A 17,862-nucleotide genomic window follows, 5' to 3' on the forward strand; every position below is an offset into this window, starting at 1 on the left:
CCTTAATATTAAAGAAGACATTTCCCTGTTTCATGTTACTTATAATATTTATCAACACCATATTAATTAACTTTAGGGTCTAATTAAGTAGTAGTAGTAGTAATAAAGAGCCAATTCAATAATGCGAATCGAATCACTATAGTTTAAACATAGGCTTACTTATAATAAGAGCGGCGCAACTACATCAACTTACTCTTAAAGAATCAAAGAAAAACTATTTTTACTATGTTGCATCCTATCAATGAAAAATTCTAATGTCACAATTAGTAAAACATGTCATAACAACTCAAGTCACTATTAATATTGGTCAACTCATATTTTGAACCTATGTCTACACAACTTTGAAAACATTTAAAAGATGACTTATTTCAACCAAGGCATTTGGTACTCAGATGGAGCAACAAACTCGACTATAGACCATGTATGTGTCAAATCTTTTAAACCATTATCATATACCTCACAAAACTTGCTCTTCCAACCTATAGGCTCAATGGGGTTGTACCCTAATCCTGGAGTCCGGTCATTCGAACCAAGGTTTGATGGTTTAGTCCAATCAACAACATAAGTTGACACCCTCCTCCTAAACTTAGCCTTAAACTCAGGCCAAGCTTGAAACTTGTAATGGTTCACCACCATTTCAAAAGCATTCAATTTCTTCACGTTGTATCCCGTCTTCAATTTAAAATGATGAATCACGTTGAGCAAAGAGTCATCCACGGCAGACAATAACACTATAGACTTGTGTCGATTCTCTTTTCTCATCCTACAATTGTATCCTTGTATCACTCCTGTCGTTGGATGTTCCTTTTGATTCGATGGACCGAATTCATAACAAGGGATGGTAATTTGTGCAATGTCGTCCCCTTCTTCTAAATTTGGTAACATAGAAGGTAACAATGATGTGGATGGTTGAGTTAAATTAGACCATGATGGAGAATATACAAATTCATCAATATCAATGTATATCATCCATGAACATGAATCCTTTGCAAAAATAACACTATGGGAAAAACCACCTTCTTGAGTTTTTGGCCATACCCAAAAATGAGTTTTCACATCATAGCCTTCTTCAACTAACTCATTAACAATTGTGGCTAAATTATCATCACTTCCATTATCATATAGTATGAATTTTTCAACTCCAATTCTTGAGTGATACAAAATCCATTCTCTTAAGAATTTAGCCACATTATACACCATTGTACAAGCACATAACTTGGCCTTTTTTTGGCTAGAAATTAAACGTGGCGGCGTATAATAAGCTATGCTAGGGACCACTGCAGGACTGGGCCCTGCAATTTCAATTGAAACTTTGATCGGTTCTTTCCCGGCTAAATTATCCGGCGGTTTGCACCGGAAAACTTCTTGTGCTGAGCTTGTCACGGCGGTTCTCACGGCGTCGCCAAAAATGCAAGTGAGTTCTGCCGGTTTACGATTGTTGCCTCGGCGTTTGTTCAACCCTTTAACGAATAGAACAACGTCGTTATCTGTTGTAAGAGAATCATAAACGAGAAAAGTCCACTGTAACAGCTCCGGCGAAGGTGAATTCCGGTAATAACCATTTACAGAAGAACCCCTTAACCTGGGTTGCTTAAAAGGCGAAATCCGGCGAGCCATTTTTGGGAAATCACACTTGAGCACCGACCTCGGCGGAAATGGAAGCTCTGCTACAGGAACCGCCGGAGTTTCCTCTCCGGTATCAAAAACACAGTAAAAATCAGATTGGTGAAAATAGGGGTAGTCAATGATGACATAGATTTCCCAATCAGGCATGAGAATTGAAACAGCTGGAATAGGAAACGACGAAAATGGGAAATTTTCATGAAGAACTAAATTGGCTATGGAGGAAGTTATAGTGGTCGGATAAAATTGATCGGAGAAAACAACAGAGAAATCATTTCGAAGAAAATGGAGATAGAGAGTAACGAAAAAGATGAAGAAAGTAAAAACGTAAAGAAAATTGCAACGAATTAATTTTCCAGCCATTAAAATGGTGGAATTTCAATTGAAGAAGAAAGGAGGAGATTTAGCCTTTTTATAATTGAAGAATTTAATTTCAGTATCTACTAAGTTACCAACATTCTGTTTTACTATAAAGTTGATATAAAAAGGATTGTGGCTGCTTTAAGTAGTAATTTGTTATTGCTAATCTTGATTTAGAATAGTAGTAATTGAATGTTTAAGCATTAGGATTCAAATTATGGTCTATGTAATATTTATTAGTGCAATTCTTAAATTAAAAGTGAAAATTTAGTTGGTCAATGAATGAAACATAATAAATGCTGAAATTTAATTGTTAGATGCTTGTAATAATGTTTATTGGAGTTTAGTAATATCATTTCTTTTTACCCTTTTTCCCTCTTCGTAGCTATCATCTGAGCAACTTCTCTTTAGAAGCTCCGGGCTTTTAGCGCCCCTTGGTGCCTCGAGGATCATCCAAGCAACTTCATCGAATGCTTCCACCTTTTTGCTTCTTTGGTGCGTCGTAGGATGTTTATCATCTTAGAAATATTATTTTGCAAAGAAAAAGTCAGAATTTTGAGTTCGCAAAAATAATGATAAGATCTATCTGCATTCCATTGAAATCACACTAATATTTTGAGTAACATGATTCAAGAAATGAGAACAAAAAAATGAAAAGGTCCATCTTTTAATTTAGGAACAAATTTGATGTGAAAAGCAAATAGTGTATACCCTGATGGAAAGAAGATTATTGCTGTCACAAATTACAGAATATATTCTGCAGTTGGATAAACCAGTCAATGATCACTTGTTCTATTTTGGATCATGGGTTCAAAATTTCAAATCTTACATAAGAAAATCCCATCTCTACTCTAAAAATTTGAACACATTTTTCTCCTTAAGCTCCTAATACAATGAAGCCTTCAATTTTAGGTAACTGTCAATCATAGAAACATGTGTTCTATCTCGTTCGAGAACAACAGTGCTTAGTAAAAATTATAGTTGTAATGCTAAATTCTGGCTGTTGCGAGGATCCAATCTATAAACTAGCACTAGGAGAGCAGGATGTCTGGACTTGTACATTCAGGTCAGGTGGAATCGACACTCTACTCCTCTGCTGAATCGAAGATGCAGACCCTGATTCACCAAGAAGCCTCACATTCTGTTCTTTACAAAAATCAGGATTCTTACCTTGTGATGATGAATTTCCAGAATACAATGTTGCCCAGCTTTCTAATAGCTTGTTTTCTGCTGAAGCAACATTGTTTGGATGAAATGGATTCTCTCTTCCACAAAGCATACCTCCAAGTACCTGATTAGGCCTCGATGCCTCTTGTAGGCCTGACTGTCCATTAGATGCAGAAAACCTTGACAACTCCACCTGCCCAAACATGCCATTGAAATCCTTTCTTGGTTGAAGGAAAGCTTTATGTGGAGCTGGGGTAGACACGAGATTTAACCATGAAAGACCTCCATCACCAGAATCTTGTCTGATAAGTTCATGTTGACCATTCAGTCTCTTGAAAGCTTCAAAGATTTCAGCAGAAGGCTTGCACATTACAGCAGAACTTGATCCAAGAGGTGTTGGTGTAACTGGTCTATTAGAATGGGGATCAGCTATCGAATTATCTAATAACTTTTGGATCTCTGTTGGATAAGCGGACGACTCTATTGGCCCTCCATCTTCTCCCACCCATCCAGGACCAAACTTTACTCCGGGAGGCAAAATATTTTCTAACTTTTTAGAAGCCACTTCCCAAACAACAGGCCCAAGATTTGCAGCAAACCTTGCAAGGCTTCTCGCATAAGCATGCTGCTCCACGTGAACACCTACCTGTAATAGAGTCAAATGACATTTTTAGTCTGGGTAAAACAAAAACTAATGTAACATCTCTGTAAGCACATAAAAAAGTTTTTGTGTTGCCAGACACTTTTAAGGGGGGGTGAGAAGGACGGAGATGACGACAAACTAAAGAACGATACAAGATCTGGTAGAAAATCAGTCATCTCTAGATGTTTGACTTATCCAGACATGTTCTATGTCGTAAATCAAATATGGAAATGTAAATTATATAAAAGTCCATGTAAAATTGGACAAAGAAAGTGGGACAGTATGTATAAGATAAAATTGGACAAACTTTTCTTGATTTTAAGTAAAGTAATTCATCGGTTAGTTCTCATTTAAATGTTTCTAAATTATCAATTAGTAATAACATATAGAAATGTGTAATTCAATGAAAGACCAAAGCCAAGTATTCCCTATTCTTTGACTGTCAAGAAAACATAAAAAATAGAAAAGTAGTAGTGTAAGTTTTTGGCACATACAGTCATTAACTGCTTCATGCCACGATCAGTATTCCATAGGACAGATGACTCCTTATAAGAAGCTGAAGGATTGAACTGTTGGTATGTGTCACGCCTGTTCTCATTAATAGAAAAATGTTTCTTTCCATACTTCATGTCAGCCTTCAAGATATTAGCTGTAAGCAACAAGGTAATTAGTCGTTTTTATCTTTAAAAAAGTTTAAGAGAATTGAACATGCTGTTAGGTTCAAACCTGGAAACTCATTATTCCAATCAGTTGACCAATCAAAGTAGTTTTCACCATTACGCGAGCGATGGGCAAAAGATGCATCAGTAGAAGAAAGCATAGGTCCCCTTCTTAGATTATAAGAACTAGATCCAATAGCTTTGTCATCTCCACTAGCAAGAGTAGCACCTGAAGAATGCTCAGGGACAACACTATCTATAGGTGAATTTTCAACAGACTTTTTGATGTTTTTGCTTGGAGGACGGCCTCTACGAACTACCTTAGGCTGTGGCGCACCATCCTCTCCTTCATGCCTCAAGTTTTCAAAATCTCTTCTCGCCAGATCTTGAATGGATCGTGCCTACAGCAGAAAGTATTAAGAATATTCGGAAACAATGGAAGACAAGAAAAGGAGTAGAGAGATGCTAAACAAACCTGTCGATAGTAAACTGTATCTGCGGCATTATACTGCATTGCATTTGAACATATCAAGAAAACATCAGCCTGCATAATCATAATAGTGTCAGTGATATCAACATTATATTCAATTGTTTTTACTCCAAAAATAATTTTTGAGAGGTGGGAACATGAACCAATTCCCCTTCTACTGACCAATATCACACCCAAATAATATATAGAAGAGATAGACAAATCACAAATGAACATATGAAGCAAGAATATGAAAAGATCTCGGCATAAATTCAACAAACTCTAATTTATCTAGTGAATTCATTTGTAAAACAACATAACTTTTCAAATCCTTCAAACTCTCAATATCGAGACGTGTATATTATGCCATCTTCTCTTGGCCTTCATTATAATTCTCTCTTTTGATAAGGGTACAGTTTAATTGATGTGTAGCATTAAGAATGTGCTGGTGTACTTTTACATCTTAGGATTACCTTTTTTGTTTGCTTTTTATTCCACTACGTAGCTCTTTATCTATTCTAGCACACTGATATCAACAAATTGGCCACCTTAAGGAACCATCAAAGAGAAGAATATTTGCTAAACATAGAGTATACCATTCATCAGCAAGCAAGTACCAAATGTAGACGGCAAAATATTAGATACAGTTTGACTTCTTCAGCAAGAACCAACTCACGAGGCTAAAGACGAAAATACATGAATTTCAAATAATGAAAGAGATCAATAAGAATTGGACTCCCAAAGATTAAGTCAAATGATTTTACATAAAAAGCTGATCACACCAAGAAAGAAGACAAACTTAACAAGGAGAGAAAAAGAAACAAGTCCATTGAGCTTCAGAATGAGGAGGACGACAGACCCGCTCACGACAATAAGGAGAAGAAGTGGTTCGAATCCACATCGTGAGCTTTACTGCAGAAGTCGTCGAATCCCTTAATTTGGGGGAGGAGTCTCGACGACAAGTCATGCCTGCAGTTGTTCATGCACAGAAGGGTGCTAATATTGTAATTTCCTACTGTAACAGAATACTGTTAAATACTAGACTTGACCATCGAAATCCAAAAAGAAGTATTCCTATGGTATCTTTAGGAAAATTCACCTAGCTTTCCAGCTTTTCCTATTACAAATGTTAAACATGCCAACTATTTTCACTATTCTTTAAACTCAAACATTTCAGATATTTTTCTTTAGCTTTTTTTTATTATTATTTTTAACAAATTCTCCAACCATTTGTAACCAAATCAAATTATACTAACAGGAAAGTTGAGGGAGATGCTCTCAACTCAAACTGCAAATGTAGGTACTTCAAATCAATCGATAATGGAAGGTGTCAGCCAAACTGAATCCATAACATTCCAAATACAAGCAATAGTGCTGCGCTACAAAGTTCAGCTTGGCAAATCTTTAACTGACCTCCAACTCTTCCAGGTTTGAGTAGTGCCCTCCATCAAGTTTCTTTCTTAAGGTTCCAAAATCCATCGGATGCTTTATAATCTCATGATAATCAGGTAGCTGCAAGGAAATTATTTCAACATCTACAGAGGATATAGTTACATTTCAACACGACTCAACACCTTTAGAAATGTACCTCGTTCGAATCAACGGGATCAGAGAATACACCATAAGTGTCCTTCCTGCATTTGTATTAAAGAAAAAAATAATAGTACTTATAAGTACACAATATGAAACCAAAAGAAACAGCCCAAGTACATGAAATAAATAGTAATATCCATAGAGAAAAGGAAAAAACATACTTTTGAAGTCTGTCAAGAATGAACACCAATATTTTTTTGTCTGGCAAAGGTGTTGTGGGTCCAGACACCAATGGGGATTCTGTCCACGAATAAACATCAACAAATTAAATTCATAAAAAAATATTTTTTTTCTTTTTCTGTCAATTTCGAGAATGTTGAAAGGGATTAGATTGTAACCATGTTGAGCGTCTGTCACTGTCAAAGGTCTTTCTTCCTGTAAATTTAACACAACATACATATTCTTAGCACAATTATTATAAAGTAGGTACCTAAAAGATACATCAAAACTGAAAGTTACAGTAAAGGGGTTCTCTTTGAAGTTGATACTAGAGCAAAATGTCTCACAAATAAACACATCAAGTACAACTAAAACTAACTGAAAAAAAAAAGACCAATCTTTCAACAAGTGATGGTGATGAAGAAGAAGTATTTATATACAAAGAAAGTACCCAAATCCATTTTTTTAGAAAATAAGTAAAAATCAAGTCTTTATATAAAAATGTAGACAGAATAAAGAAAACACAGGGAGATCTCAATAAAAAAGAAGAACCATCTTTTTTTCCCATAAATAGAAATACATTCAATTAGCTTGTTATAATTATAATTTTCAATAAATTAAAATTCCCCTTCAAAAAAAAAGAAAAGATTAAAATTGGACACCTGCTCAGGAAGAGCGTCGCCGGAGCTGATTTTCATTGTTTCAATCGACGCCTGGTGATTATCGCCTAATTCAGATTCTGATTCGGCAGCAGAAGATGAATTCTCCAAATGTTGGGTCTGATTCTGATTTGATTGTTGAGGTAAACGAACAAAGAGCTTCACTTTCTTTTGTTTCCTTTCATCCTCATCTTCGTCTTCTTTTTCCGACTCAAAATTAGAATTCCGGCGACAAGAATGACGACCAACACAAGGCTCGTTATTACTAATGATTTCCCTTTTTCTGAGATCTGCTAAAGATGGTCTTCCTTTCTTCTTCTTCTTCCCCTTCGTATCCATGGCTATGGCTATGGCTACTGTTTCTCTTCTTGTTTTTGTTACTTTACCCATAAAACAATTTCTTCTTACTACTTTTTTTCTCTCTCTATACTAACTTTTGTTTGTTTTGTTATTTAAAATTAAAATTTTTTTTTTTTTTTTTGAAGGTAACGCGTGAATCAGGCGTTACATTAATATGACAAAACTTATGTTACGCTATTTAAAAATTTTGATACTATATTTTCAGTATTTCATATCTAAAATATTACATATTATACTAGTTTAGTATTATTTAGTACATTTAATTTCAATTTTAATATTTTACGATGTAATATTTGTTATATATTATACCATTCACACCTTTACTCACGAGTCACGCGTGTTATAACTCGTGACTCCTAATAGTGTTTTGTTTATTTGTTTACCAACTCAATTTTTAAAACGACACGTAATTTTGTATGTGAGGTCGGAAGATAGAGTGTATGTAAATTTTATTTATATTTTGGATATAAAAACGTTAATTTTTATAGATCGTAGAACTAAAAAATGCTATGTATTTTAAAGTAATTGAAGAAAAAAGAACAAATTGTGATAAAATACAAGTCATGTTAATATATAAAAATACCATCTCGACTATGCATTAACAAAAATTATAGATGATTAAAGATAAGAACTTACATGATCAATATCACAATTACTATTATATTTATTATAAGAATCTATATTTGATTTGGAAGAAACAAAACAAAAAATTGGAAATTTTAGGATATTCCTATTAATTATGTTAAACATTCATTTGTTCATAATGAAAAGTATAATTATGATAATGTATTTTTTATATCCGATATATAAAATGTTATATCATTATCGTATTATATTAGCTCGGTGTTGTTTGACATATTTAATTTTGATTTTAGTATTTTACGATGTAGTATCCAATAATCATAATTTGTTTGATTTTGCAAAATGATATTCGGTATATATCATACTATGCTCACCCCTACTCACGAGTCATGTGTGTTATAACTCGTGACTCCTCGTGATGCTTTGTTTATTTATTTTTTCTTTTTACCAACTCTTTTGAAAAACAAAACGCATTATCTTGTATGTGGAGCCGGAATATAGAGTGTACATAAATTTACTTTTATTTCGAATATAAAAACGTTGTTTTTGATAGATTATTGATTTATAAAATATTATATCTTTTAAAGTAAGTTGGAAAAAAAATGAAAATGAAGAAATTGTGACAAAATAGAAATCATGTAAATATATAAAAGTACCATCTCGACTATGCATTAACAAAAATTATAAATCTTCAAGACATTTAAAGATAAGAAATTACATGATGAATATCACGATTTCTGCTTACTATTATTTATTATAAGAATTTATTTTTGATTCTGAAGAAACAAAACAAAAAATTGAAAATTTTTAAATATTCCTATTTAAACATTCATATGCTTATAGGAGTGAAAGGTATGTACTTATAAATATAGAGATGAAGTACATATTTTTTAGAGGTAGAAAATGAAAAATCACATTAGCTAAAACGAGGGAAATGTTTTTAATGTGTATATTAAATAATATGACAATTTATTTCTATAGTATGATTTAAAGCGTGTGTTTTGAAGTTGAAATATGTGAATAGGATTAGATGAATGTGTGGTTATAAAAATAAAATTAAAAATAATCACATTAATTAGGAAAAGATGACTTCTGGGCCATTTTCATTCATAATATTTCAAATTAGTATTGGGCTGAAAATCATCTCAGCCCAAACAAAAATGATACTACTTGCAAGTGGGTTTTTCTAAAAGAATTATGGATAGGCCCATTACACTATTGAGTTTGGCTGATTTATCGAAAAATGATTTTGAATAGGGCAACTTTCACATATAGCAAACAAAAAAATTATATTTGTATGCTATAGCAAAGTTTGCATAATTGCGCTCCATAGCAAACATAAAACTGTATAATTCGCTGGCCTGAATTGTATAATTCACTGGCCTATTTCGCTGCAATTGTATAATTTGTCTTGCATACAGTTGAATCGAATTAAAATGTATGTATATATCATAATTATAAGTGTATAGCAAGAATATATATGTTTTTCTCTCTTTATACAAAAACTGAAACACAATATATACACTTCTGTTGTATAAAGCTAGAGAAAATTGTATTTCACTGCAATTGTATAATTCGCAATTGTATAATTCGTTGGCCTTTTTCTCTGCAATATTTGAAGTCAAATGTTTGTAAATTGTATAATTAAGTGTATAACACTAAGATATACATTTTTGCATGTGTATATACAATTTTCTCTCGCTTTATACAAAAACAGAAACATAATTATACACTTCTGTGTATAAAGCGAAAGAGGCAAGCGAGAATGGAGAGTGGCGAGCGAGATTTTTGGGAGATAGACGCTGGCAAATTTTAGCTAATATTTGCTATGGAGCACAATTAAATCAAACCCTAACTATTCCATTTAATTTATGTTATTAGTTTGTTATTATAAGAATTTACCCTTTTGAAGATACAAGTGATTTTAAATTTGGAAAAATTAGTAGTCAAAATCAATAACTTAATTAGTACAAAACTCAATATTTTAAAAATATTAGTTAAAATGTCATTATTTTGAAAAAAAAATATGTATTTATTAAACTTATTATTTCAAACTTTTAACTTTGAAGATTTATCTATAAGACAAGTAAAGGTAAAAAGTTATACGTTTGATGATATTTGTAATGTGACTTCATTATTGATAGAAGCTGTGGATAGTACTACTACTTTTTCACTTAGCTTCTTTTCAACCAATTTGTCAGCTATTCATTAATCTGGCATAAAAATTAGAAAGTATTTCCTCTGTTTCAAAATTTAAAATCAAACAAAATTCTACTAAGATATTTTTATACTTTTTAGATTGATATTTATTGTAACTTGTAGTATTATTTTCACTGATTTTTATGAGCCTGTTTGGCTCAGCTTAAAAGCTGATCAAATTGACTTAAAAGCTGGTTTTTAACTTATTTAGCTGTTTGGCAATACTCAAAACAACTTATTTTAAGTTTAAAAAAACTTATTTTAAGCCAAAAGTTAAAAGCTGGGGTAGGAGTGCTTTTTTATTTTTAGCTTATAAACTGTTTTAAGTTGACCACATTTTTATCTTTTTGTGCTTAATATTTTTATACAATCTCCGAATTATCCATATAACCCTAACATTTCTTTTTTCCATTTATCCCTTTTCACGTTTGACATAATAATTTCAGCACTTTTATCCAAACACATAACTGCTTATTTTAAAAATAAGTTTCAACACTTTTAAAAGTACTTTTTTAAAGCTGCTTTTATTAAGCCCATCCAAACAGGCCCTAATTTCATAATTTTGTTCGAATTTTATTAATTAACATTTATTAAATTTTAAATCACAAATTTATACATCGACTAAAAAAAATAAAAATTGAATCACAAATACCACCTTGAACTAGGAACCAATCGTGGTGTTGTGATCTTTTTGGCCATATATGTAAAACTAGGTGCACAAAATAATTAACAAATTTTATTTCACTTATTAGATTATAATCGAAATTCTTTTACTTTATATAAAAATTTGAATTTAAATTTTGAGTAGGAAAAATATTATATTGAAAGCATCATTGAAAAAAATGATCCATAAAATTTTATTCGTATAACTAAATTACATAAAAATAATTTATCGTTGATTAAAGTTTGCCAACAATAAAATATTGAATAGTATTATCTAGTAGACAAAATAAGCAGTTTAAAACTTATCCAAATTGCTCTATGGAAAAACTCATTATTTTTCTAATTAAATTCATATATATCCAGTGGGAAGAAAAAAAAGTCAAATACAATTTTAAGAAATAACAATTGTTAATTATTTTGCGCACAAAGTATTTGGTAAAAAGTAAATCATAGCTAGAACAAGAACAAAACTCAAGTTATTTTAAATATACTTTAGTAATTAATTATTGTGCCGTCCTATTCTTAGAATACTCAAGTAATTTAACGTAGTGGTGAAAATTTGATAAATTAATTATATACTAATTTTTCAGTCTTATTTTATGTGGTATATTTAATTGGAGATGAAATTTAAAAAATAAAGACGTTGAAATGTTTATCAAATTACATTTTTAAAAAAGTGAATTCAATTTTTTCTCTCCTCATAAATGTATTAGAGTATTATTTTTAAAATTAAATAGAACTAACAATGATAAAAAATGAATTGTATCTTTAAATATTTACCATATAAAAAATGTGACACTCTTTTTTAAACTGACTAAAATAGAAAATAATGTCATATATATAAAATAAAATGAAAAAAGTAAATATCAATTTAAAACTTTAGGACGATAGCTAGTTTGAATTACGTAGATTTCAATAAAATTGCAACATATATAATAAACATACTAATTTACAATTTTTAAAATAATATGACTAAAAGTCTAAAAAACAATATATACCGCCGTCACCTAATTACTTTAATTTGTGTAGCTTCTAGTACATACATACTGGTAGAAATAGGTAGCTCAATTTTAAATTTATCTGAATTTAATATTTTAATTGTATTAAATTTATAAAATTTAAATTGACGTAATAGAATGAAGAGAGTAGTACTATATAAACCATGTGAGTACTAACATGATCTTCATCTTATTCTTGTTTTTATTTATAGAAACAATAAAATAGTTATAAAATTAATCAATCATGTGTATAGTAGTGTTTATTTGGGAAGCAGATAGTAGATATTCATTAGTGTTATTATTGAATAGAGATGAATATCATAATAGGCCAACAAAGGAAGTTCATTGGTGGGAAGATGGAGAAATTGTTGGTGGCAAAGATGAAGTTGGTGGTGGCACTTGGTTGGCTTCTTCAACTAATGGTAAATTGGCTTTTCTTACTAATGTTTTGGAAATTCATACACTTCCTCATGCCAAAACTAGAGGTGATCTACCCGTTCGATTTTTACAGGTACGATTAAATTCTTTATATATTATACGTTAATATATAAGAAGTATGTTTGATCTTTCATTTTGGTTTTGTTATACGAAGGACGAGACCTAGAGGTCTTTAAGACAAAACATAAATATGCATCATAGTCATAAACTTTCAATAAATATCCAATTTTGAATATGCGCTTTCAAAGGTATTACAAGTTGAGTACTAAAGGAATTGAGTTTATCAAGATTAAGTTTTGAATTTTATTCTTTTGATCATGATTAATAGTAATGTTAAATCTTGTCCTTATTGGAGTATATATATGATCAATAAATCAAGATTTTAAATTGTAGTATAATCTTAATTTTAAAGAATATTAATATTGTAAAATTTTAGATTTAACAAACACAAAAATCATATTTGTATGTTATAACTATAGTTTATATAGTTGCGCTCAATATGTTTGTTGCGGCTGTTAATATGTATATTTCGGTTTACATATACAAAAGAATCAATTGCATAATTTGTTTCGATATACATATTAACATATACAAAAGAATTTATTGTGTAATATATCTTTGTATAAAGCAAGAAAGAGGGAAACACAACAGAAAACTGGATAGGGAAATATTTATATTTTGTATAGTTATAAGTGTATATGACGAAAATATACGTAATTATTTTTTATAGATAATTTTCTCTCGCTTTTATGCAAACACAAACACAATTTATACATTTGTTTTTGTGTAAAGTGAGAGTGGCGAGCGAGATTCTATAGAGAGAGAACCAAATGAAAATATATGTATTATATGCAGTTTTCTGTAGTTTTATACAAATACAAACACAATTTATACATTTATTTTTGTGTATGAGAGAGGCGAGTGAGATTCTCTGGGGAGGAAAATATATGTATATATACAGTTTTGTTTCGCTATAAACAAACAGAACACATTTTATACATTTGTATTTGTATAAAACAAGAGAGACGAGGGAGAAACTGCTCAACGAGAAATTCAGGAAGAGAGGTGAATGACAACTATTTGTTACGAGTTGCAAGTAAATCAAACTGCGACTATAACATTTAGTTTGAATTAATAATTTGTTATTTTAAACGATTTTCCGTAAAATTTAATTGTTAATTGCAGAGCAACAAAAGCCCAATGGAGTTTGCAAAAGGGCTGGTGAATGAAGGGAATGAATACAATGGGTTTAATTTAATTTTGGCAGATATTGAAAGTAAAAAAATGGTATATGTAACAAATAGGCCCAAAGGAGAGCCCATAACAATACAAGAAGTCCAACCAGGTATTCATGTGCTGTCCAATGCAAAACTGGACTCTCCTTGGCCCAAGGTAAGAATTCTAATGGGCTTTTTTCGATCGATATACATAAATTATACAAATGATATGCTTTTGGTTGTTCATTTCAGGCTCAAAGACTGAAGTTAAATTTTAAGAAAATGATGGATGTTTACGAAGTGAATGACGAGAAAATCTGCGTCAAAGATATGATAGAAAAATTGATGAGAGATACCACTAAAGCTGATAAAAGTAAATTGCCTTGTATTTGTTCTACGGATTGGGAGTTGGAACTTAGCTCTATTTTCGTCGAAGTTGACACTCCACTGGTAATTCATACCGCGTTATAACTAATATGTTTGTTTGATTTTAACGTACTCAAACGATGATAAAGGTTAAAGTAGATATACAAACATTTTAAAAATAATTGAAATAGTTCAATAATAGAAGTGTACATATCATTAACATAGTTTGATGGTTCTTTTTGGTGGTGTAAATATGTAGGGGTGTTATGGTACTAGAAGTACAACAGCATTGACGATTGAAGTGGGAGGAAAAGTAAGCTTTTATGAGTTGTACCTTGAGAACAACATGTGGAAAGAGCAAATTGTCAACTATCGGATTGAAAAACTCCAAATGCAATAAATGTTTTTCATATGTTGACATATCTAATGTTTTCATTTTTTTTTTAATTCAAATAAGATTTTTTCTTAAAAAAATAAAACTTTTTGTCTTTGAATGGAAATTGTTATTCATTGTATTTGTAAAATGTACTACACTACTTGGAAGACATAATGTATGTTTCGGGCTCCTTTGTTTTAGCAACAATTTTAGACTTTCAAATTCTCATTTATTTTAGCAATAATAAATATAATTTTTTTGTATGAAGAATATTAGGTATGATTTGCCAAAAATGGAATTATATTAAGAGAAAAAAATATTAGAAGGTATTTGATATACCTAGAGTAGTACGTCGCAAGAAAGAATAAATGTATTAGTTAGGTAAATTATTGATTGAAAAAACCTTATTAAAAAAATCTGAATATAGAAATATACAGTTTTATATCGATTTGATCTCAGATCAATTGGGCGGTTGAATCGCTACTGACCATTGCACGTAAGATAAAGATATAAAATATTATAATTGATTTTGCTAGTTTGCTTAATAAGAATGGTAATTTCAGTTGAAAGAATAAAAAAAAAAATGCTTTGTGTTTTTTTGTGAAAAACTAAATTTTGATTTTTTTTTTTTTACAGAAATGGCCCGGGTGGGGGTGGGAGGTAAAAAATGAAAAAAATGCATTCAACAAAATGCATCTTGTAAATCATATAGGAGTATATAGATAGGAAATCTAAACTTATCATCGCGATTTATAAATTGCATCAAAAATATAATTTATAATAAATCACATTCAGTTGTAATATGCATGTTCGAATTGTGACCTCTTGATCACTAAACAGTTTAATCTAAACTATATATTATATTAAAAACATTCAGTTGTAACATGCATGTTCGAATTGTGACCTCTTGATCACTAAACAGTTTAATCTAAACTATATATTATATTAAAAACATCTAAATAAATTTAATTTGACTAAGTTCCTATTGCTCCAAATTAAGCCACTAGACCTAACAAAAACTCCATAACTTCCTTTGGCTCACGTAAAGAGTACAACGCCTTGGTGTCTTTTGGAGCAGCAGTAACAACAATTGGAAAACCTTGTCCTCTTTTCAGCAATACCTACAAATTTTTAAATACGTATATTTTATTTTCTAAATAATAATACGTAGAAATTTAAATATTTTTATGCAAAATCGAAGATAGAATTTACCTTGAAAGCGTCTTCATCAGTTCGATCATCCCCAATGTATATCGGGAAAACATCATCAGAATTTCCAAATCCAAGATTCTCTAAGAAATATTCCAATGCATGACCTTTGTTCCACACAATATTTGGTCCTATCTCAAACACCTATATTGATTAAAAAAAATATGTTTTGTTTATTCTTGTTAATTTAACATAAGGTTTGATTAAACAGGAAAAGTCACATAAATATGTTTGAAAAGATTTACCTTTATTCCTGTTGATACACGAAAGTTTGGGTGTTCTTTTAAGACACCAGAGATGATATTTTCAATAGTACCAAAGTCCTGAAATATTTAGAGTTTATAGTTAACAAATAAGACAAAATAAAGACATTCAAGATTTTAATATACATGTATAAGATCCCCGTTTGACCTAAGACGAATTTAGTATTTAAACTTATTTGTTTCAACATGAAAATTATGAGTTGAAATTTTAATATTTATTTTAAAAAATCACATGCAAATACAGGTTTATGGAGGAAAAAAATATACCTTGGTGTGAACATGTCTGTAGTGTACAGAAATGCAGAATTTGTTGTCTTCAATATTTACTCCTTTGATACCGTTGGTTCTCTCCCCCAACAGATTAAGAATCTAATAATTGAAAAATTAATTAGGGAATAATGCAATCATTATTTCACGTCGAAAAAGGAAAAAAGACTTTTAATATCTCTAAGTTTAACTTACGTAATTAGCTCTCCACTCAATTCAAAATATTGAACATATATTGTACCTTCTGTTTTTCGGGCAAAAACTCTATCGCAGGTTGATAGAAAACAACTTTGTTATCCTGAAATTGCCAACAACGAATAATAAAAATGAATTAACGACTTTGAAGTATCACATAATATATAGACACAAAATCAATTAAAATTCATTAAAGAAAAAACCAACCTTTTCATGTGAATTTGTTGAATCCAAAGGAGCTTCAATATCAAGCCCATGACTTCCAGCATAATAAACATTTTTCAATTGTACAAAATCTTGTACCTAAAATCACACACACAAATAATAAAAAAAAAGTAAGTAGGATTAATCACATCTAATTATAATTAAGACTTATTAAATTATTAATTGTATTTGTATGCATGATTAATTAAAGTAAATAAAATATATACAAACCCTTTCACGTTTTCGTCCACTGATAATAGCTGTAGGAAATCGATTAGCAACTTCACCTAGCACCATTCTCATCTGCAATTTATGTTAAACTCTCAATTAATTCCATAATTACTATATATATATATATACACACACACTATAGAGAACGTTGACTCTGTTTGGTTATATAAATCCTCACTAATCATATGTATAAATATATATAAGTTACATGGAGAAGACTTTATTGTTATTCTGAAATTTTAAAATAAAGAAAACCTAGTACTATAAATATATCCGCACTCTTTTCTCTTCTTTTTTTTTCTCCATATAATGCATTTTAATTAACTAATGCACACTTCCTCTTTTACCTAATTTAAAATGTCTTGATTTGACTAAAAATGAATATTAAGAGGAGAGTTAAAAATCTTCCTATTATAACTATAGCAAGATGGTCAAAATGTGGAGGATTAGTATGAGATCATGCAAATTTTGAATTTACTTTAAGAATTATAAAAAAGTATATTATCCCTTTTAACTTGGCTAGTTGTAAGGGTTTTTAAAAAAATAAATAAATAAGAAATGTGAACACACTTGTGAGAGAATTAAATTTAGAAAAAAAAGACAAGTAAATTATTAAAATTGAGAGAATTTTAATAATTAAATAAATACCTTGTCAGTCATGAAAGCTTCTTCAGGGTTGGGCACAATATCAGACAAAGTGCCATCATAATCCAAGAATATTACTATTTTTTTCCCTTTTGCTATTTTCATCATTTCTTCAAATTTTTCCAATGCACAAGGATGCTCCACCTGATCAAATTAATTTGCTACAAAATTCATATTCAATTAAACAAAAAAGTATTCACATCTTTACCTTATGATTAAAAAAGTACTATTGAAAAAAAAAAACTTACCAGCCAAGAAGCATATTCAATTGAAATATCATTTCTATCTTCGATCGATGAGAATCTTGTCAATCCCAT

The 17,862-nt window shown here is 30.4% G+C and overlaps 4 protein-coding genes across 4 annotated transcripts; 1 reads left to right on the plus strand and 3 right to left on the minus strand.

Annotated features, from left to right (window-relative positions):
* Positions 1-267: 267 nt before the first annotated feature.
* On the minus strand, positions 268-2,073 carry LOC101252776 (glycosyltransferase family 92 protein RCOM_0530710). The gene has a single exon (XM_004238582.2). It carries the CDS (start codon positions 1,984-1,986, stop codon positions 364-366), a length of 1,623 nt encoding a protein of 540 aa, XP_004238630.2. The 5' UTR covers positions 1,987-2,073; the 3' UTR covers positions 268-363.
* Positions 2,074-2,693: 620 nt separating this feature from the next.
* On the minus strand, positions 2,694-7,784 carry LOC101253085 (uncharacterized). The gene is made up of 9 exons (XM_004238583.5): positions 7,336-7,784; positions 6,853-6,889; positions 6,676-6,754; positions 6,510-6,555; positions 6,335-6,433; positions 4,928-4,996; positions 4,520-4,853; positions 4,288-4,442; positions 2,694-3,796 (listed from the first exon to the last, which is right to left on the minus strand). Exons 1-9 carry the CDS (start codon positions 7,720-7,722, stop codon positions 3,002-3,004), a joined length of 2,001 nt encoding a protein of 666 aa, XP_004238631.3. The 5' UTR covers positions 7,723-7,784; the 3' UTR covers positions 2,694-3,001.
* A 4,536-nt stretch (positions 7,785-12,320) lies between these two features.
* LOC101261618 (protein cuticular water permeability) lies at positions 12,321-14,751 on the plus strand. Its single transcript, XM_004238390.5, has 4 exons — positions 12,321-12,645; positions 13,758-13,964; positions 14,042-14,239; positions 14,415-14,751. The coding sequence occupies exons 1-4, from the start codon at positions 12,379-12,381 to the stop codon at positions 14,553-14,555; spliced, it is 813 nt and encodes a 270-aa protein (XP_004238438.1). The 5' UTR covers positions 12,321-12,378; the 3' UTR covers positions 14,556-14,751.
* Positions 14,752-15,423: 672 nt separating this feature from the next.
* LOC101253379 (probable trehalose-phosphate phosphatase D) lies at positions 15,424-17,862 on the minus strand. Its single transcript, XM_069296872.1, has 9 exons — positions 17,794-17,862; positions 17,549-17,689; positions 16,901-16,972; positions 16,673-16,768; positions 16,512-16,568; positions 16,271-16,372; positions 15,986-16,063; positions 15,744-15,884; positions 15,424-15,652 (listed from the first exon to the last, which is right to left on the minus strand). Exons 1-9 carry the CDS (start codon positions 17,860-17,862, stop codon positions 15,527-15,529), a joined length of 882 nt encoding a protein of 293 aa, XP_069152973.1. The 3' UTR covers positions 15,424-15,526.

The sequence above is a fragment of the Solanum lycopersicum genome, chromosome 4 (genome assembly GCF_036512215.1).
Source record: "Solanum lycopersicum chromosome 4, SLM_r2.1".
Lineage (NCBI taxonomy): Eukaryota > Viridiplantae > Streptophyta > Magnoliopsida > Solanales > Solanaceae > Solanum > Solanum lycopersicum.